This window comes from Mustela nivalis, assembly GCF_964662115.1.
Source record: "Mustela nivalis genome assembly, chromosome: 1".
Taxonomy (NCBI): Eukaryota; Metazoa; Chordata; class Mammalia; order Carnivora; family Mustelidae; genus Mustela; species Mustela nivalis.
In genome coordinates, this window is record NC_139020.1 from 67,799,541 (window position 1) to 67,822,870 (window position 23,330).

Here is a 23,330-nt window from a genome sequence, read left to right on the forward strand (position 1 = left end):
ACACTCTCTACCCCTTGACTCTCTTTATAAAAATTGTGGTAAAATATATGTAACATGAAATTTGCCATTTTTTTAATTTATTTATCAGAGAGAGAGAGGGAAAGAGAGTGAGCACAGGCAGACAGAATGGCAGGCAAAGGCAGAGGAAGAAGCAGGCTCCCTGCTGAGCAAGGAGCCCGATGTGGGACTCGATCCCAGAACGCTGGGATCATGACCTGAGCCGAAGGCAGCTGCTTAACCAACTGAGCTACCCAGGCATCCCGAAATTTGCCATTTTAAACACATTTAAGTACACAGTTCAGTAGCATTAAGTACAGTTCACAATGTTCTATGTTACCATCTCCATTATTTCTAAACATTTGGGTTGTTTCCAGCTTCTTGCCACTGTGCACAATGCTGCTATTAACACTGCTATACCTGTTTGAGTCCCTGTTTCCAACCCCTCTGCACAAACCCCTAGGATGAGAATTGCATGGTCATATGGTAAGTCTACTTTTTGAAGATCTGTTGAACTTTTTCCCACAGTGGCTACACCATTTTTACATCCTTGCCACCAGTATACAAGAGTTCCAATGTTTCCCCATCCTCACCAACACTTGTCATTCTCTATTTTTTTTTTTAATTTTTAAAAAGATTTGTATTTATTTATTTGACAGAAGGAGAAAGACAGCGAGAGAGGAAACACAAACAGGGGGAGTGGGAGAGGGAGAAAGAGGCTTCCCGCTGAGCAGGGAACCCAACACAGGGCTTGATCCCAGGATCTTGGGATCATGACCCGAGCCTAAGGCAGATGCTTAATAACTGAGCCACCCAGGCACCCTCTTCATTTTTAAAATTATAGCCATCCTGGTGGGTGTGAAGTGATACCTCATTGTGGTTTTGATATGTGTTTCCCCAATGGCTAATGATATTGTACATCCTTCCATGTGCTTATTGACTAATTGTATATTATTCCAGTCCTCTGTCCATTTATGAATTGGGTTATTTGGTTTTTTGCTATTGAGATGTAGGAGTTCTTTATATATTCTAAATATTAATTCTTTATCAAATAGATGACTTACAAATAAATACTCTTCACCATTTTGTGAGTTTTCACTCTCTTAATAGTGTCCTCCCCCCCATTTTTCACCTCTATTAATGAGAATCACAGCATTCACCTACATCATGAACATGTTACTTCTTTTTCCTTCAGTGATCCAAAAAGTCACCATTACCATAAATGCAAATCAGAGAAGCAATATTCCAATTTTCCTATAGATGAGATTACAAACCAAACACACCAAGATGCAGACCAAGACACATGCCTTCCATGCTGCTGTCATTTTCCAGAAATCTTACAGCACATTTAAGATATCACTGACTATAAATTTTTCCAGACACATTTCTAAAAGGCAAATTGTAGGGACGCATGGGTGGCTCAGTCAGTTAAGTGGCTGCCTTGAGCTCAGGTTGTAATCCCGGGGACCTGGGATGGAGTCCTGCACTGGGCTCCTTGCTCGGCAGGGAACCTGCTTCTCTCTCTCCCTTTGCCTTCTCTCTCTCCCTCTGCCTGCTTATGCTCTCTGTCAAATAAATAAATAAAATCTTTAAAACACAAATTGTACACTCTGCCAAAGTAATTTCAACATGGCTTTATTTCTTGTCCTTGTGATTAAATTTAGGGCAATTTTTATACTTTGGGGAATTCCAGGAGGTAAGAATATGAAAGAGGAATTAGTTGTCAAAAATATGAAAATATCGGGGCACCTGGGTGGTTCAGTGGGTTAAAGCCTCTGCCTTCAGCTCAGGTCATGATCCCAGGGTCCTGGGATCGAGCCCCGCATTGGGCTCTGTGCTCGGCAGGAAGCCTGCTTCCCTCTCTCTCTCTGCCTGCCTCTCTGCCTATTTGTGATCTCTGTCTGTCAAATAAATATATAAAATCTTAAAAAAAAATGAAAATATCTTAATAGTGTTTTCTGATGCATATACGTTTTTGATATTGATGAAGTCCAATTTATCTATATTTGGTCTGTTTTGTTTTGTTAGCTGTGCTTTTGGTACCATCTAAGAAATCAGTCCTATATCCACAGCCATGAAAATTTTCCTCTATGCTTTCTTCTAAGAGTTTTGAAGTTTTATCTCTTAAGTTTAGTCTTCAGTTCATTTTTTAAGTTAATTTTTGTATATGGTATAAGGTACGGGTCCGGATTCATACTTTTGCATATGGACCCCTAGTTTTCTCAGCATCATTTGTTGAAAAGATGGTTCTTTCTGCATTGCCTGGTCTTGGCAGCCTTGTCAAAAATCAGAGTTGACCATCGTATTTTTTTTCTTTGGGCTGACATAACAAAGCACCTCAGACTGTGTGGCTTAAGACAATAGCAATTTATTGTCTCATAGTTCTGGAAGCTAAACATCCAAAATCATGGTGTTGCCAGGGCCAGCTCCCTCTGTAACCTATAAGGGAATCCTTCCTAGCCTCATCCTAAGCTTCTGGTGGTCTGCAGCAATCTTTGGCATTCCTTGGCTCAGAGGTGCATCACTTCCACCCCCTCCTCCACAGGGTATTCTGTGTGTTTCTGTTTTCACGTGGCCATCTTTTTGTGAGGACACGAGTCATACCAAATTACAAATCCACCCTACTGCATTATGACCTCATCCTAATTTAACTGATTATATCCACAGTGACCCTATTTCCCAAGGTCAAATTCTGAGGTGCTGCTGTTGCTTCTGTTGGGTTATTTCCCCAAAATCTCCCTTACTCCTAAGTGTGAGATTACTGAGTCAAAACATAAGGTGATTTTCCAGCTCCTCATATGTGGCCAAACCTCCAATATTTGATGGTATAGCCCATATTGCATATTGACTATTGCAATACTTTTAATGCCTTCTCAGATACGGTTCCCATATCGGATGGTGCTTTGGGGAGTGTCTGAGGCATTGGATATACTTGATAACTACTTGGAGACATTAAGTTTATATGAAAACAAATGTATTATAAAATAAGATAGTAATGCATAAGTGAAACATATCTGCCATAATCTCACCTAGACTGATTCTTCTTTTTGTTATTTAAATATACAAAAATGCACTTTGGGGTGCCTGGGTGGCTCAGTCCGTTAAACGTCTGCCTTTGGCTCAGATCGTGATCCCAGGGTTCTGGGATCAAACACTCCATCGTCCTCATCCCCCTTCTCATGCTCTCCCTTGCTATCTTTCTCTCAAATAAGTAAATAAAATCTTTAAAAAAAAAAGTAAAAATAAAAATGCACCTTGCTTAATAACTTGTAAGGCTGAGAACTGAGAGGTGCTATTTACAGGAAAGAGAGTAATTAAGGAGTTAAAAATGGTTATAGGAAAAAAAAATGGTTATAGGAAATGTCATGAATCCTGAATTGCATAATTTTAAACTGTACTATTTATAATGTGCATTTTAAATCTTAATGTATGGGGTGCCTGGGTGGCTCAGTGGGTTAAAGCCTCTGCCTTTGGCTCAGGTCATGATTCCAGAGTCCCGGGATCGAGCCCTGCATCGGGCTCTCTGCTCAGCCTGCTTCCCCCCCTTTCTCTGCCTGCCTCTCTGCCTACTTGTGATCTCTGTCTGTCAAACGAATAAATAAAATCTTAAAAAAAAAATCTTAATGTATAATTTTAGTTTTTAACAGATTAATTCATTGAATATTCCTTAAACTGTGACTAATTTCTTCAGTTAGTGATATGTTTAAAACTTGTGCCTTTGAAAATAAATGTGATAACTCTGGATATCTGATTTCCCACTCCTCGGGTACTGCAGATTTTTCTTTGTTGAGGGTTGGAGTTGCCAGCTTGTGACTTTTCCACACTATTTTTGCAAAGTGTGCATTCCTTATTGAGTATGATCACTGAAGTTTCTGCAACTTCTCTTACCTCTGTCATTGGCTAGTGACCTGATAAAGATTTTCTTAATGTCTGGCTCCAAAAGAACCCCCCAAAGGTACTGGTCCTTTAAATCTTCCAACAGACACAGCCTGTGAAAGCCACTGCAGCTGAGAGGGCTGGAACCTAGGTGAGCATCCATGCCAGTTCTATAGGCCACAATGAAATCCACCAAAGCATACACACTCAAATTTTTGTAGAACAATGTCCCCACTGCCTGCCCTGGCACTCACTCCAGGAATGTGAGCTGCTTTCCCCACACCCAAAGCAGGGCTGAGGAGTAAAGGATGATGGCCAGTTTGCACACACCCTCTTACCTGAGAATAGTAGCCTCTACCTTGATCCATCATCCCCTAGTTGTTACAAGGCCCAATCAGGTTCTAGAGTTCCAAAATAGTTTACGACAACCTCTCTTCCTAACTCAATGCTTGATCTGTCCAACTCTCACCAATTCCTTCTCCCTTTTTCTGCACAATGTCACTCTCTATACCTTATCTTTCCAGTTAACCATTTACCTTTTCAACACCAACCTGGGATTCTACCAGCTTTATTCTGTGTCTACTTTCAATGCCAGAACCTTGTGAATTGATACCAATCCATTGTCTATGGAACACAACCTTGTCTATGTCCTCAGAGTCACTTATTAGTTTCCTCCCCATGCCCCACAAATGGTACATCTTAATTTCCACAGATTTCTTAAGGCCTAGGCCAGCACTACCATCTATTCTCAAAGGAAATAAAGACACAGGAATGACTTTCCTAACTCCCCATTTCTCCCACTTCTCTTTTGGTTCAGAGGAAAAGCTTTCTCTCTCATGTCACAGGCTGGCAGCTCCACCTGAACTTTCTATACCCATGCTTTCCTGACTCTTTCCATCACTTCATTTCATCAGTATTCCATCAACTTTCTACACATGCTTAAATCTCCCACACTTGAAACAGAATGAAAAATACCTCTCCTAACCCAGGATGCCCCCCACACCTAACTAAGCCCCTTCAACATTTCCTCATCACCTCCCATTACCTCAACTGAACACAATTCAAATGCAACTGAGATTTCTAATCATTCATGAAAATTACATTTACTGTGTAACGTTGGTTTCCTAATTTCCAGATTTACAGGCTCCTTTTCAATTTGACTTGACCTTTCTGCAATATTGACTCCTGACAATCACTTCTTCCTACCTAAAACTGTCACTTTCCTAAACTTCCATGTTATCATTGTGATGTTTCTCCTTTTATCTCTCTAAGTATATGGGGTTTTCTTTGTTTCCTTTGCCAACTTTTTTCCCCCTATCATTTCATGTAAGGATCATGCTGCAAAACACTGGCATGGTAAAGGAATAGAGTAAGTGGGAGTGGGGAGTGTTTTCAGATAGGAGAACAGAGACCTGAATAAACAATAGCCCTCAAAAAGACTTCCCAGACTTAGTCTCATTCCCCTCAGATCTACTCAACTGCTCCCTTACTACAAGGAATAAGTCCACTGAAGGAGAAATACAGACTTCCCTGATTCAAGAATATTCTTTCTCAAGTGTAAATTTGGTCACATTCCTCTTCTGCTTAATGGCTTTTGATAGTTTCCCACTTCTTGTAAGAGACAAACTCCTTAGCCTTACCACAACAAATGGCCTTTCCTGGACTGGGACCTTGTCTTCCTCTCTAGGTACATCTCAGTCACAAAGATTTGAGTGCCTACTATGTGCCAGGCACTGTTCTAAGTATGAAGGATCCAGTGAGAATAGGGCAGACAGAAATCCCAACATGGGACTTCTTACTCCAATAAGAGATATGTAATAAAAATAAATATGCAAATAAATAAATAAGAATTTTAGAGGCACCTGGGTGGCTCAGTTGATTAAGCGTCTGCCTTTGGCTCAGGTCATAATCCTGGCGTCCTGGGATCAAGCCCCATGCCAGGTTCCCCTGCTCAGCAGGGACCTCGCTTCTCCTCCCCTTGCTCATGCTCTCTTCTCACTATCTGTCTCTCAAAAAAATAAATAAAATATCGGAAAAAAAGAATTTTGGATAATAAGTGATGTGAAGAAAATAAAATAGTAAAGTGATAGGCAAATAAAATGGTCAGGGAAGGTCTCCTAGGAGAAATGATCTCTGCAGTGAAGTCTGAATGATGGGAAAGAGGTAAGTTCTCAGGTAAGAGAGCTCCAGATGGAGGGAGCAACAGGTGCAAAGCTACTCATAACAAAAGTAGGAACCAGTGGGGAGTGTTCAAGAAACAGAGCCGGCCAGTGTGGCTGGAGCACGGAATATGAGGAGGGGAATCTGAGAGAAGGTCAGTGTCAGGAAGGAGTCAGAACACGTGGTGGTGGCGCCTTCTCTATTTTATCCCTTGAAATCTACAGTACTTCTCATTCTTCAAACATACCATGCTCTTCCAGCTACTGTTTTTGCCAGTGATATGCTCTTCCTACTTAAAAAACTCCTGCTCATCCTACAAGGCCTGGTTCAAATGACTCTGTAAAACCCTGCCTCATTCCACCTTCTTCTATACTATTCAGTGCCCCCCTTCAGCTCCCTCATTACCAGGTACACAGCAATTCTACTGGGCAGATTTCTAGCAGCCTGCACCCTGCACAGTATCTCCCACTGGACCGTGAGCCTCATGAAGACACAGTCTATTCACTTTCAGATTCTCACCCCCTAGCCCAGACACCAAAGAAGTATTTGAAAAATGAATGCTGCTACCAATCAGGACTATCAGACTGTGTTTGACAGAAGTGGAATCTACACATACACGATTCTCTGTGCCATTCTACACACAACAGCATCTACTTACACACTTAAATCTGATCTTTAATCACTGATTCATCAAATGCTCACACAGCAATTTGTGCCAGGAGCTGGGGACATAGGTATGAAGAAGAGAGAGACACGGCATCTTTGCCCCTATGAATATATTCTCTACTAGGGAAACCAAAGAAATACTCAATTACTCAATTGCTTACTTATGATAGGAATAAGTCTTCTGAAGGAAAAATACAGACTGCCATGAATATACTAACAGGGAGACCTTGCCCAGTGCAGAGGTCAGGAAAGACTTCCATGAGAAATGACAATAGAAGCGAGCTCTGAAGGATGAGAAGGAACAAACAAGGAGGTTGAACACTCCTGACTAAATAAATTACACGTTCCAAGCTTCTCAGCCAGGATGAAGCACGATGTATTAGATGCTAGCATAGCTGAAGAATAAGGACAGGGAGAAGATCATAAGAGGAAAGTGACTTCACTAATTCATAACATGGTAGAAGACAATCTAGAATACTGATCGCAAGAAGCCGCGCATATTCCAATATTCACTTAGCAGTGATTTGGGCTTGTTTTCCCTGTCAACAAGAAAAGGAGAAATGGAGGAAAAACGTCAATAGCAATATTGTAAATGAGTTGCCTTAAACCTCTCTAACACATTACGCCATTCCGAGGCTCTTAATATATTTGTGTCATAAGTAATTGGTAAGAACCATTAACACAAGTATCAGGTACCACAATAAAAGATGTATTGGTGCAGGGAACACAGGCTCATTTGTATACTTGTATTAAGAGACTGCAAATTCCTTGAGGGCTGGTGCTCTTACTCATTTTCGTATTCAGCTCTGCAGCCAGCACAGTGCTTTTCTCCCTGTGAGTCCTCAAACAGTGACTTAGTGAATCTCAGTTTGCTTGCATGACTCATAGTTTATGTTACTAATTGGCACACACCCTGATCCGAGGTTAGCAGGCAGAAGCCTCCCTGAGAGACACAAGAGATTGAAGAACCAAAACAGCTCAGATTTTAGAACAAAAGGAGCGTAAAACAACCAAGATGGAGGAGATATGCCATTACTTGAAGAGGCAGGCTAAACACACCACTGATTAAATACACTGAGAAAATTTTTTTAACCTTAAGAATATGAAGAAAAAACAAGAACCAAGTTTCCTGGCATCGAAAGGAGGGGGAAAGAGAAAAACAAAAACAAAGTTCAAAGTTTTAGATATCCTTACAGCAACAACTGGAAAATAATGTTTGTACGGTCAGGACAACAGGACCACGGCCGTGACTGCAGGAGAAAGAAGCGCTGAGCTGGGGCGAGGAGGTGCAGGCTGGGACTGGAATGCACAGCAGACTGTGCCAGGGGCCTGTCTGTCAATCTATCTCCAGAAAATGAGCACGAGGTACTTCCTGCTGGCTCAAAGCCATGCCCACTTTTGCACTGTATCTCCACTCTCTGTTGTGGCGCTTGCAGATCTACCGACATTCTGTGCTACCGTGGCTCACGAGGACTCGGGGAGCATTATTTTAACACTCCATTATTTCAAGGTAAAAGAAGCACAAAGCCTTGTGTGGGTTTTTTTGGGGAAATCTCTAGCGTTTCAGTTCCTACAAGCAAAGTTTCCAAAACTCGTGAAAGAATACAAACATCTCAAAAAAGGACAGTCAAGGAGAAAATTCACAATTAGCTGTTTTAGGAAGAAATCTTGCCCTTCCACAAGGACACCACCACCAGTAAGGGGAGTGAATGGTCTTGGAACCTGACCTGACTCCTCTGTTTCTCCCAAAAGTAAAACATGGTCTTACTGCCACATACAAACTTTCTTCCTAGTACTTTGATTTTCCTGTAATGAATGACCTGCTATCTAGGTTTTGATGTAAACAATCTTTGTGGGCAATGATCTAATCTCCAAATCCAACAAAACACAACACTTCCAGTGAGTTATTTCCCTAGGTACACTCCCTTGCCCCTACTTCCATCCACCTACTTCCCAGATCCCTGTTTGTCCTATCATGCCAGCTTTTTGCTTTCTGATCCCATTTATGTTGGGTGGAGGGGCGAATATTAATTGTCCGAATCCTCAGTCTTCTTTTTTTTCTATCCATGTAATTCCTATCAGAGAACACACCTATTTCTCTCGACTCAGTCTATGTTAACAATCCTCCACTAGGACTGATTCTCTCCCCCAAGGGACTTTGGACAATGTCTGGAGATGTCTTTGGTTGTCACAACTGGGGGAGTGGGGTGCTGCTGGTACCTGGTGGGCAGAGACCAGGGATGCTGCCTGACACCCTACAATGGCCCCAACAACTAGGAATCATCTGGCCCAAAATGTGAATGATGCCACTCTTTAGAAATCCTGATCAACCCAGATGACTTTAATTCATTTAGTCTTTCATCTGACAAATGTATCACCTATTTAAGACGTCCTCTGCCCAGCACACAGGCTGGGAAGTTTGGGGAAGACATGCTGTAGATGCAGGCAACCATTTGAGATACATCATATCTTGAAAGAAAAAGCACCTATCTAGAGGAAATGAGCCATGCCTTAGTTAAACCAGACAAACGTTCTAACCACCTTTGGGGTATCTCCACATTCACACATCCCAAACCAAACACTTCATCATATTCCCTTCCACCCACCCTCATCACCATCTAACTCATTCCTCCTCTAATGTTCTCTGTAATTTCTATCATATCCCCTCAAACATCAAGGCCAGACATATTGGTAAAGTTAAACTTCTTTCTCTTATCCAATACTGAAATAAAGGCCAAGACCTTGTGAATTCACCCTGATTATGTTTCTAACACTTATCCTTACTTCCTATATCTATTACTTTTCCTCCCCACTGCCCTATGCTCAAGATGCCTTTGGAGTCTAGTGCTTTGTAACAAAAAAACATCTTATAGAGTTTTGTGATTGTTGTTATTGTTTTTAACGAAACCCATGTTGGGGCTCCTGGGAGGCTTAGTTGGTTAAGCATCTGCCTTCGGCTCAGGTCAAGCCCTGCATCAAGGTTCCCTGCTCAGCGGGGAGTCTGTTTCTCCCTCTAACAACCACCTGGCTCTTATGCTCTCTCTCTCTCTTTCAAATAAATAAAACCTTAAAAATTTTAAAGAAACTCATGTTGAAGGAAATATGGGTGTAGTGGAAAGAGCATGTCTGGAGTCCAAAAAGATAATTTGGAATCTTGGCTCTATTTATTAACTGAGTGGCCTTGAACCACTTACATAATTATTTCACTGAGCCCTGGTTTCTTCCTGTAAAGAGTCATAATACCTGAATAACAAGTCTGTTTGTTAGAATAACAGAACCTGAAATATAGATATTCACTATATGATAACCATTATATTATAATTGTGTTTAATCTACACATACCCCATATGTTGTAGGTACTTAAATATTAAATTTGTAATAGACTGAAAATATAAACCATAATTATAGAATCGTGTTTATGAAACTTGTTAGTCTCTCTTGAATCTTTTCCGGTATAAGCTAATTTTTAAGATTTCAATCCATGCTTATTTGAAAAACTACCTTATATCAAAAGAAAGGAATGGAGAATTTTATGACAGTAACAATATTTTTTATTGTTATCATTTTATGTAAGTCGACCTCAGATAACATGCAGGGAGCGTATTTTAAAATGCCACTTTCATCCCTCTTAACCAAGTTAAACTTCTATTAATTCACCAATTTAAACTCTCTGAAAAGGTTTCACAGCAATGGAGCAATGTATTCACTGTGGTCCAAACTCAGCAAGAGAATGCTTATCACACAATGCACTTACTTGTTCCACGTAATAAAAGTTCCTCTCTGTGTTGAAATGCCAAGACCAACAACTTGATTCATCTCTATCCCAGCAGCTAAAAATAAAGATAGGTAGAACACATGTTTAAAAGCTAATGAAGCTTTTCTTTATAATATTACAGTATGGGAAATAAATCATTCAATATAATCTTTAAGGGAAACATATGGGTTTAGCATTTAGTAACATAACTGGAGCTAATAAAGGAAGCACTACTAAGATGGTTTTACAGTAATTTTTTACTTAAAGGGAAAAAGGTCATATTCTAATAATAACAAAAGGAGCTTTCTGTTTTAAATGTTAGAAAAAAAGCAAACACCACTCAAAGTAAGTTAGACTGTATTTCTTCTTGATAATACTAAAAGACTGATCTTAATTCAAGCAATGATCAACCTATAAAAATTAATAAAGGGAAACCTCTCTAAAATGCATTGCAGGCCAAACCACTGGGTCAATTACAGGAAGACCTATCAATCACAGACCCCAAGAGTAGAATCCTCAGCAGGAAGGAATCAGCAATTATAGGTCATTAACGAGAAAAGATGTACATTGCATCTGCTAAAATAAATTTACCCCAGCCAATGAAAAACCATCCTTACGCCAAACTCTCACTTTTCTCCAATGGACTACAGTTCAAAACAATCCTTCCCAACCTTTTTCTCCTTTTCCATAAAATAACATTCCTTTCCTTTGTTTGCTGAACTAGCCTATGGTTTTTGCCATAGCTTGCTCATCCCAAATTGCTACTCCTGAATAAATCGCCCTTCGCTGGTATAACAACTTATTTTTATGGTCACCATAACATAGTATAAGTTGATGGTTGATGACAAGAAAAATTCCCAGGGAAAATAGTATAATTACTGAAGCTTAGATCTTAACAGATGCTAAGATGCAAAGAGAATGTGGTCTTTCTGGGGCACCTGAGTGGCTCATTAAGGGTCTGCCTTCCGCTCAGGTCATGATCCCAGGGTCCTGGGATCCAGTCCTGCATCAGGCTCCTTGCCCAAGAAGAGAGATTCTTTCTCTCATTCTCTCTCTCTCTGTCAAATAAATAAACAAAATTTTTAAAAGAAAAAAGAAAAAAAAAAAACCATGGTCTTTCTGGTTCATACTTCTTAAAATATTGCAACTCAAGTATTTTTTTTTAAAGATTTTATTTATTTATTTGACAGAGAGAGATCACAAGTAGGCAGAGAGGCAGGCAGAGAGAGAGAGGAGGAAGCAGGCTCCCTGCTGAGCAGAGAGCCCGATGCGGGACTCGATCCCAGGACCCTGAGATCATGACCTGAGCCAAAGGCAGCGGCTTAACCCACTGAGCCACCCAGGTGCCCTCAAGTATTTTTTGTGATATTCTTTTAGAAAAGCAATTTATCCCACTAGGAAAATTAGGTACAACTTGAATTTGAGCACTGAGGAAGATACTTTACCCCTGTATAGTACTCCCCTGAAAAATATTTAACCTGAATCTAATCATGGGGAAATAAGACAACTGCAAAATGCAGGACCATCTAATAAACTGGTCTATACTTCTGAAAACTGTCAGTGCCACGAATAACATGCTCTAGATTAAAAGAGACTAGACAGACTGCCAAATGCAATGCCTCACCTTTGGATGGATTCTAGATTGGAAAAAAAAAAACCTACTAATGACTGAGATAAGAGAGGAATACTGAAGATTAAGTATTAGAAAATCCTACTGTATTAATGTTAAATTTCCTCTGTGATATGTACAGTGTGCTTATATAGGAGAATTCTCCCTTCCTTTGGAGGTAATGCTGAAATATTTAGGGATCACAATAATTATGTCAAATGAACCCTTAAATGGGTCAAAAAAAAGAGTTTGTAAAGAATGATAAGCACTGCTAAACATGTGTGAATCTGGGGAAAGGCATACAGGTGTTCCATGTACTATTCTTGCAGCTTTTTAAAATATTTTATTTATTTATTTGACAGAGAGAGATCACAAGTAGGCAGAGGGTCAGACAGAGAGAGAGGGGGGAAGCAGGCTCCCCGCTGAGCAGAGAGCCCGAAGCAGAACTCAACGATCCCAGGACCCTGCGATCATGACCTAAGCCGAAGGCAGGGGCTTAACCCACTGAGCCACCCAGGTGCCCTTTCTTGCAGCTTTTTAAAATAAGTTTTGAAGTATTTCAAACCAAAAAGGCAAGAAGGAGAAGCAACTGAGACACAAAAATGAAATGAAAGATCTTTTAGAATTCACATTTACAAGTCATCTCTTGCCATATTCTTAAAGAAAGTTACACGGTGAAAATGTCCTTAAAGAGTTAAGATTTCAGGTGCCATGGGGCGCCTGGGTGGCTCAGTGGGTTAAGCCGCTGCCTTTGGCTCAGGTCATGATCTCAGGGTCCTGGGATCGAGTCCCGCATCGGGCTCTCTGCTCAGCAGGGAGCCTGCTTCCTCCTCTCTCTCTCTCTGCCTGCCTTTCTGCCTACTTGTGATCTCTCTCTGTCAAATAAATAAATAAAATCTTTAAAAAAAAAAAAAAAGATTTCAGGTGCCTGGGTGGTTCAGTCAGTTAAGCTTTTTCCTTCCACTCAGGTCACGATCCCAGGGTCCAGGGATCAAGTCTGGCATTGGGCTCCTTGCTCAGCAAGGAGCCTGCTTCTCCCTCTGCCTCTACCCCTTCCCCTGCTTGTGCTCCCTCCCTCTCTCTCTCTCTCGGATGAGTAAATAAAACATTAAAAAAAAAAATACAGGTAACACAGCTATAAATTCCCGAGAGCAGGAACTGTGGGTTATAATTTTGTTTATAACCCTCTAGTATTTTGCACATAATAGGAAGTCGAACGAGCACTAGACACATGAAGAATGAAGAAAGAAAGTAAGCCTTTATACTGTATTGAAAAAAGATTTAAACCAGAGGACAGAGAGTTGCTGTTACCTTTCCTTGACAAAGTGGTTAATTATAAATCACAGATGTCTGCTGAAAAATACTGAGAAATTTTGCCCCAGTAAAATACTATTTGTGTAATTATAACTTAGGAAACCCACAAAATTTGACAGACTGAGGAAAACTTTTACTACAAACAAAATATACTTTATTATTTTTATTTTTGCAAGTCTAATTACCTTTAACAGATTCTTTTATTACAGTCACAAACTGAAGCCAGAGAACATCGGGATCAATTTCAACCCAGCCAGCTTGAGGATAAAGACTTTCTATCTATTTGGAAAAAGAAAAGTTCGTAAAAACAACATTAGGTAAGTCAATAACATCTGGGTCTTAAAATTTTTTAAATGGTTAAAATAATTAACAATTTTATTTCATTTATTATCTAATTAATTTTATTGTTAAAATAGAAATTATGATATAAAGCTTTCTCTAGTTCATGAGTTTACAGAAAATTTTAGCTTTCTTTATTTTATCTTTACTTTCTAAGTTTTCTATAATGAATATGTACTATTTTTATAAGAAAATAATATTTTATTTTTTTTATTTTTTATTTATTTTTTTTTATTTTATTTTTTTTTAAAGATTTTATTTATTTATCAGAGAGAGAGGGGGAGAGAGCGAGCACAGGCAGACAGAGTGGAAGGCAGAGTCAGACGGAGAAGCAGGCTCCCTGCGGAGCAAGGAGCCCGATATGGGACTCGATCCCAGGACGCTGGGATCATGACCTGAGCCGAAGGCAGCTGCTTAACCAACTGAGCCACCCAGGCGTCCCAAGAAAATAATATTTTAAAAACAAAAATTAACAAATAAAGTACCAAGTTCTGATTCAGACTATGATGGAGGAAACACACTCCACCCTTCCTCTACCACTGAATGCAGGGATAAAATGTGGGTTGAATGCACACTCTAAAAAAATCTAAGGTTGCAGGAAGATGGAGGAGGATAAGAATTCGAGTACAACTAACTGGTGGTGAGTTTCCAATTTCTTCCCTGATATTCCCTGGTATAATCAAGACAGTCCGCAAAACCAGAAGTGGATAACAGGATGCAGTGGGAACTCCAGGAGAAGCTCTCATGTTTTGGCTAACACTCAGAGAGAATGGGAGAAATCCCCCATATTTCCTCTTATCCCCCTGCTTCCCTCCATACTTTTGTACCCAGGCTAGTGGTTGCTGTAGTAATTGCAATACCTAAAATACTGAAGGAGGTAAAACTCCCTCTCCAACCAGAGGAGATAAGGCCCACAACTGCCATGTTTTTTTTTTTCTCTCTCTCTCTGTAGTTCTGATGTGTAGCCCCAGCTGTGGGCATAGGACATGCCAGAATAGTAGGGTAATGAAAGAGGAGACAAAAGGGGAAGCTCAGGGAACCAAAAAGTACCACACCATCTCAGAGAGGGAGGAGCTTGGGAAAGCTGCTCTGGAAAGCTGGGTATGAATTCTGAGACTCACCTTGAAGCTGTACATGTGTGAACTGTAATCTAAACAGCATAGCAAAGATGTTAAGAACTAAGGGACAAACCCCTACCCGGGTACCAGATGGGCTACTAGGTGGCACATTCTCAGGGCATGTACAAATAGTACTGTCAAGATTCTGGAAATGACAAACACTGAAACCAAAGTTCACAGAAAAACTGGCAGAATTTGTAGGCTGAACCCAACTGCATTAACTGCCTGGTTAAAGAAAAATATCAACATTCATCATAGGATTTACATAAGACCTGGAGTCTTATAACACTATATTCAAAATGTCCATGATATAATCTGAAATTGCAAGGTATATGAAGGACTAGAAAAATCTCACCTCACATGGGAAAAGATAATAGAGGCCAATGTCAAGATGACAGGTATCTGATCAAGACTTCACAAGCAGTGATTATAAAAATGTTCCAAGAAGAGAGGGCAAATTCTTTTAAAACCAATGGCAAAACAGAAAGTCTTAGCCAAGAAATATAAGACAAAAAGAAAAACAAAATAAAATTTTTAGAACTCAAAAATACAATAATTAGGAGAATTGAAGAAGTGCAGAGAGGCTGGTCAAGGGGTACAAACTTTCAGTTATAAGATGAATGAGTTCTAGAGACCTAACATCCATTATGGTGACTATAGTTAATAATAATGTACTGTATACTTGAAATTTGCTAGGAGAGCAGTTCTCAAGTGTTCTCAACACACACATACACAAATAGCGTGAGGTAATGGGTATGTTAATTAGCTTGATTATGGTAATCATTTCACAATGTATATGTGCACCAAAACATCAAGTTGTATACCTTACCTATATACAACTTTTATTTTCAATCATACCTCAATAAAGCTGGAAAATCAATTAAAAAAGAAAAATAGAATTAAAATAAAAAAACAGGGGCGCCTGGGTGGCTCAGTGGGTTAAGCCGCTGCCTTCGGCTCAGGTCATGATCTCAGGGTCCTGGGATTAAGTCCCACATCAGGCTCTCTGCTCAGCAGGGAGCCTGCTTCCTCCTCTCTCTCTCTCTGCCTGCCTCTCTGCCTACCTGTGATCTCTCTCTGTCAAATAAATAAATAAAATCTTAAAAAAAAAAATACTGGATGGGCTTAACAAGAGAATAAAGACAACAGAATAAAGTCTTAACCAAAGATAAATTAATGGATATTATCTAACTTAAATAACAGAAAGAAAAAATATTGGAAAAAAAGAATGAATAAAGCCTCAGGGATCTATGAGACAGGAGCAAAAGCTCTAGTATTTATGTCATCAGAGTCCCCAAAGAAGGAAAAAAAAAAAAAGAGTTCAATGCAAAAAAAAAAAAAAAAAATTAGGGAAGTAATAGTAGTGCTAAAATTTTTTCAAGTTCAGTGGAAGACTTAAAATCTATATATTCAAGAAACTTACAAGACTCCTAAAAGGATAAGTCCAAAGCACTACACGTCCAGATCCAGCATAATTAAAATGCTGAAAACCAAAAACTAAGGAAAATCTTGAAAGCAGTCACACATTATATATATAGAACAATGATTCTGTATGACTGCAGACTTCACATCAGAGCCATGGAGGCCAGGAGGAAGTAGTTCAACATTTCTAAAGTGCTAAAGAAATGCCATCTACAATCGTGTATCAAAATCCCAATAGGATTTTTTAGTAGATACAGACACGATAATTCTAAAATTTATAGGAGAAAGCAAAAGAACAAAATAACCAGAAAAATGTTGACAATTAAACTGGAGAAATCATACTATTTTAAGACTTATTATAATGTTATATTAGTCAAAACAGTGTGCTACTAGCATAAAAATGGAGAAATAGGGGGTGCCTGAGTGGCTCAGTTGGGTAAGTGTCCTGAGATCCAGCCCTATGTTGGGCTCAGTGCTTAGTGCAGAGTATGCTTGTCCCTGTCCCTCGCCCCACTTATGTGCTCTCTTTCTCCCTAAAAATAAAAATAAAAATAAAAAAAATTAAAAAAAAAATGAACAACTAGATATCAATGGAACAAACTTCAGAAACAAACTGACACAAATATAGCTAATTCATTTTGACAAGTATATACAAGACAATTCAATGGGAAAAAAGATAGCTTTTTCAACAATTGGAAACAGACATTTATATGCAAAAAATTAACCTCAAACTCACATCTTACACAAAACTTCACTCAAAATTGATCACAGATCTAAATTTAAGACATAAAACTATAAAATGTTTAGAAGAAAACACAGGAAAAAAATATTTGTGATGTGGTGTTAGATGAAGTGCTCTTAGACATGACACCAAAATTACCATTCATAAAAGAGAAACTGATAAATTGAACATCAAAATTAAAAACATTTGCCCTGCAAAAGACATGGAAGTACTCTTAGACATGACACCAAAATTACCATTCATAAAACTGAGAAACTGACAAATTGAACATCAAAATTAAAAACATTTGCCCTGCAAAAGACATGGTTAAGAAAATGAAAAGACAAAACACAGACTGGCTTAAAATATCTGTAAATCACATCCAACACAGCACTTACATTCAGAGTATATGAAAAAATCTCAAAATTCAACAGTAAGAAAACAAACAACCCAATTAAAAAACGAGCAAAAGACTTGAACAGGCACTTCGCCAAAGAAGATATATATGGATAGCATATATGCATAGAGAAATATTCAGCATCATTAAACATTAGTGAAATGCAAATCAAAACCACAATGAGATACTGCTACATCTACCAGAATGCATAAAATAAAAAACACTAACAATTTCAAGTGTCAGTGAAGAACTCTTATACATTGCTGGTGAGAATGCAAAATAGTACAGCCACTTTAGAAACGTGTGGTAATTCTTTGTTAAGTTAAACATGCATTTACTATGTGACCCAACAATACCACTCCTAGGTATTTATTCTAGAGAAGAGCAAAGTTAGGTTCGCATTAAAATCTGTACACAAATGTTTATAGCAGCTCTAATCACAATCACCAGAACCATGGATACAACCTAACTGTACTTCAACTGGTGAATGAATGAAGCACATTCATCTAATGGATTACTACATAGAAATAAAAAGGAATAAACTATTGATATACATAATATGGACAAATCTCAAAGACATTATCCTGAAAAAAGTCAGTCTCCAAAGGCTACTGACTATATTGTTCCACTTACAGGACATTCTCAAAAAGACAAAACTATGAACATGGAAAACTGATCAGTGTTAGGTGTGGGAGGAGTATGACTACAAAGGGCTAGCATTATAAAGGGCTAATACGAGTTTTGGGGATTACTCCTACATTGGCTAAAAGTCACAGAACTTATTCACCAAAAAGGCAATTTTACTGTATGTTAATTTAAAACATAAAATAAAAAAAAGCCATGGGGGCCAGGGGAGAAGCCTGGCTTCTCCCCTGGCCCCCATGGCTTCAGTTTAACATGATGGCTTAAACCTACATATCTGACCTCCAATTCCTCTCAAGATTCCATTAAAATAAAAACATTAAAAAGGTTTATGCAGAGAGACAATGCTAAGAGAGCAAACAGGCTCAGACCAGGTTTTAACAAATGTTTTTAATATGAACAGTGAGTGGGTTGATGGCACATGGCTAAACAGAGGAGAAAACTGATACTTCACTCCCTGCTCAGGTGACACGCCTTTGTTCAAACTCTGGCAGGCAGAGATTCTATGGTAAAGCCTTGAAAATTAGAGGCACCTCCAAAGACTGGGATGCCAGATGGGTTGAACACAAGATTGGTTTAAAGTCTTTTTTTTTTTTTTTTAACAATTTTTATTTATTTGTCGGAGAGTGAGAGAGAGCATAATCAGGGGGAACAGCAGAAACATAAGAAGCAGGTTCCCCACTGAGCAAGCACCCTGATGCAGGGCTCAATCCCAGGACGCTGGGACCACGACCTGAGCTGAAGGCAGACACTTAACTGACTGAGCCATCCAGGCGTCCCTGGCTCAAAGTCTTTATAAGGATCCCCAATCCCTTCCTCTAGCCAGATCACCACCCCTCCCTAACCAGGTAGAAGGTAAAAGGTTTACTCACAAAGAGACTGAACCAGAAGAGTGCTTTCTTTGCAAATATATATCACATACAGCTGAGTAGGGTAAGACCACGGAGTGGTACTAAAAATAGGAACAACCAAAAACCAACCAAAGATCTAACATGTAAGAAAAGACCAAAATAAAGAAAACAAAGGAATGCCTAGAAAACAGTGACTATGTGGGGAGCATGAGGGTGACAAGGTCTGATATGAAAAAAGGGTCTACTACTTCCCAGTGAGATATCAGAGACAGACTTAACAAAATCCATTCCCCTTCTATCAAATAATATGTTTTTTCTATGCAAGACTTTGGTGACCACAGATAAATGCCTCAACTGCAATAAACGCTTCCTAATCCCAGAAAAACTCAATATGGGTATCACTGCATCAAACCTACAAACCTTCAGACTTGGAGGTGGCACTACAGGGTCACTCCCCTAACTCCACCAGCTTGGAGAACTCACTCTCCCCAAAAAATGTCATAATAGTAAAATCTCCTCCTGTCTTGAGGGAAGACGAAACGGAAATTAGACAAGAAGATAACCAAAGCCAAGATTTGTTTTGCTGATTACAAACAAAACAAAAGACAGCAAACAACCAGAATTTTTCAATACTGTCCAGAAGGGTACACAGTAGTGCAGATTATACTGTCTTCTTTGGACTGGTCTTTCTGTCCTTTCTTCCAACAAAGACATTATTAGTCTTTACGGTTTCTCACATAGTGTGATGTTCCAATGGGGAACATGATAAACTTTCTCCTTAAAACTAGAAACATCAAACATTGACATGTGGATTTTCAAATCTGAATACTATTCTAGTATATGACACCAATATTTTAGAATCCATTCAAAGACTTTTTAAAAAATACAAATTAATGGCGCCTGGGTGGCTCAGTCATTAAGCATCTGCCTTCGGCTCAGGTCATGATCCCAGGGTCCTGGGATTGAGCCCTGCGTCATGCTGCCTGCTGGGCCGGAAGGCTGCTTCTCCCTCTTCTGCTCCCCCTGCTTGTGTTCCCTCTCTTACTGTGTCTCTCTCTGTCAAAAAAATAAAATCTTTAAAAAATATACAAATTATTTAAAAAAGAAACAAAAAAACAAATTATAGAAAAAGCCTAAAAACGTTTCTCTGCTGTTAAAAAATGAATGCCACAAGAAATAAAACCGGTCTTCTGAGAGGCCTAGTACCAGCTTTCTAACACAAAGCGTTCGTGTTTGGGATTCCAATTTTAATTAAAAGACCAATTTAGCCTATTATGTTCTTTTTTTAAAAATATTTTTATTTATTTGACAGAGAGAGACAGCGAGAGAGGAAATACAAACAGAAGGAGTGGGAGAAGGAGAAAACGGGCTTCTGGCTGAGCAGGAAGACCAATGCGGAACTTGATCCCAGGACTCCGGAATCATGACCTGAGCCAGAAGGCAGATGCTTAACAACTGCCACCCAGGCACCCCCAGCCTATTATGTTCTTATCTCTAAGGGTGATCTCTTCACTTTTTCTTTCCCTGTTTCTCTTAGAAGCTATTTAGGTAGCAGTATCAGTTAAATCCTATAGTAAGACGTTCTGGGTTTCTATTGTATCTAGCCTTATCATCATATTAGCAGAGGTGTGATTTTCGCTGGAGAAAATAAAAGTTCTATGCCCTATCAGTCTCACGAAGCAAACTGAATTCCTAACACCTTGATTAAATGAAATCAATGACTTATTCTGTACCCAGGAGGTAATAAACTAGGTGCTAAGTAGCAATGTAGGTCAATAAGACCCTCTTTCTCGAAGAACTCCAGCTATCTGAAGTAAATGACCAATTTCCGATTGTTCTTTTCTAATTTGTTATGGACCAACAATTTTTAAGACATAAAACAATTTTCTAGGAAAAAATTACATACAAAAAAAATCCCAAAAGTTTTGTTAGTAAGATCGCAGCCATGTTATGGGTGGCTCAGTAGGTTAAGTATCTGCCTTTGGCTCAGGTCATGATCCCAGGGTCCTGCGATGGAGTCCTGCATTGGGCTCCTTGTTCAGCAGGGAGCCTGCTTCTCCCTTTGCCTCTGCCTGCTGCTCCCCCTGCTTATGCTCTCTGACAAATAAATAAATACAATCTTTAAAAAAAGAAAAAAGCACTGCTATGAACTCTTACTAGCAGTTGGAGAGCCACTGCTACAAACTCCTTAACCTAAGTGTTTCACCCTTTGAGGGCAGGGAGTTTTTATATTTTTATTAACTCGTGTATATTTCCAGACACTTCACCGTTGAGAGTTTGAGCAAACCATTCTAGTCTTCTGTTACTCACAATAGTCTTGATCCATCTTTAAGATTCCTACCTCATTTCTAAAAAACTAATCATTTGCCCCAAATTCTTCAGCAACGGAAACTTTGTATTTTTCTCACAATCCATGTCTCCCTTTTGGTTCCAAATATTTCAATTTAAAAAATCACTGCCTAAAACAAAAGTATTTTGTGTCTAGAATTATGAGGAAGACAGTGTGGAAAGTATCACTGTGTTGTGATAAAGACATAAAAAGATAAGAGGCATACAGTCGCTGAAGCACAGTGTTCTTTCAGGTTAGGGGAGTGATGGCGTGTGTAGGATGGGTGGACAGTGTTTCTGCACAGGTAGCAGAGAAGGACCCAGGAAGCTGCTTGGTCCCAGCTTACTGTTCTGGTCCAGAAAGCAGAATGAAATGAAACTCCCCCATTTTCTCAAAGCAGTCACTTGGCTAGATCTGCACCTGGGCAAGTAATACGGTTGAAAAAACACTATTAAGGGGATGGGAAGAAGGGTGAGAACTGAGCAAACAGGAGAGTCCAGTGCTGCGGGGAATGGTTTAGGTAACTAATGGCTCCGAATACTGCTAACATAAAAAGATGTTGATACTGGAAAGAAGGGTAAGAACACATCAAGTCAACATTATTTTGGTGCGCTGGAAGAAATCAACACTTCATTAAAATAAGAACAGAAGAGCACCAATATTTTGGTTGCTTTACTAATAACAAGTAAGGATTTGGTAGGTGTCTCAAAGCAGAAAAAAAAGGCATTTTTATCAATGCTCAAAGACGAAAAAGAGAAAAGTAATGACAATACAGACTTCAAAACTTGTCCAATTCCTCCCATATCCATGAAAATCAGTCGCTCAGGTGAGAAACCAGCACTCTAAGAAGCAGTTAATAATGATAACTGAAGAATGGACAACAAATTCTATCAAGATCTGAAAATTTTAAATGTAAATAAAGACGGGGCTGCAAGTCTACCGAGGAAGTAGGAAAAACCTAGCAAGTCACAAAGCACCTGCTGGTTGGATACGCGCGGAGTGCTCTGCCCTACCCTGCGAGTTTCCGCACTCCCACCCAGGAAAAGCGAATCCTTAGGTGAGAAATGCGAGCGAAGGACCCCTGGTCTCGAACCGGGCCCCTCCTGCCCTCAGCCGGGACGGGAAGGGCGCGCGGGTGTCAGCCCTACCCCGGGAGGTGATTCAGAGATCTGGCCGCTCCCCTCCCTCCGCTCAGGACCGAGGGCCCGCCGGGGCTGCAGGTGGCTACAACCTGGCCAGACGCCGAGGACCCGCCCGCTCGCCTCCAGTGACTAGATCCCGGGCGCTCCGTGCGACCCCGACCCGCGCCCCCTACGCTCGCTCCCCGGTCACCTTCTGCGCGCTGGAGCCGCGGATCAGCGTCGCGTGGTCATAGACGTGGCAGCGGATCACCGTGCTGCCCACGTCCAGCCCTAACACGAAGCCTGCGGGACACGGGCCCGCCGCGCTCTGCTCCTGGACCGCATGCGACCCCAACATCCCGACCCCGCAAGCCTCTCCGCCACAACCGGCAGCCGAGAGGGCGCGTTTATACAAGTCCGCACCTCAGGGGCTGAGCGCGCCCCGCGGGGCCGCCGCCCCCGGCCCGCCCCTCCGCGAGATCCGGGAAGCGGCCCCGCCCCTGCCGCTGGCCCCGCCCCTACGCCGTGACATCACTGCTGCGTAGACACCCTTGCGCGGCGCTTGCTAGGACCTGGCGGTGGTGTGGGGCGCTCGGAGGGGAGCGAGTTCGCGGAGGCGGGGCCCGTGTTTCTTTTCAACCGTAGTTACATTTCCTGAATATCTATTAAGAAAATTAAAATGACCTGAAAAGAAATTAGAAATGCAGCCTGAGTATATATTAATAAACAGAGCGCTCCCCCCAAGTCTTCTCTCTCGTGAAAACCTGGTAAAATGTGCACATATAACACACATCAGTAAATACTTTAAATGCAATAATATACGCAGTAAGACCCTCCCCAGCCCTCTTGAGAAAAAGGGACAAAGCGTAGGGTGGCCTCTTTTAACATCAAGCTCCCGCCACGCCATCTCCACCTCCACCCCAGCGGTTACTTTTTCAGCCAGGAAGAGCTGAAAAGAGACCTATGAAAAGAGTAGAAAAGAGGCCTATGGCAATTTCGAGATTCCCATAGTTT

At 40.4% G+C, this 23,330-nt stretch overlaps 1 protein-coding gene across 2 annotated transcripts in view; it reads right to left on the bottom strand.

Moving 5' to 3' along the window:
- The window catches only part of GK5 (glycerol kinase 5), an 88,708-nt gene extending 65,867 nt beyond the window's left edge, over nucleotides 1–22,841 (bottom strand). For both annotated transcript variants that reach the window (XM_082712897.1, XM_082712898.1), the window contains exons 1-3: nucleotides 22,528–22,841; nucleotides 13,562–13,655; nucleotides 10,454–10,529 (exon numbers count right to left, since the gene is read on the bottom strand). In XM_082712897.1, the coding sequence (XP_082569023.1) occupies nucleotides 10,454–10,529; nucleotides 13,562–13,655; nucleotides 22,528–22,674 (317 nt within the window). In that variant the 5' untranslated portion in view covers nucleotides 22,675–22,841. The remainder of the gene's footprint in view (nucleotides 1–10,453; nucleotides 10,530–13,561; nucleotides 13,656–22,527) is intronic.
- Between the last annotated feature and the right edge of the window lie 489 nt (nucleotides 22,842–23,330).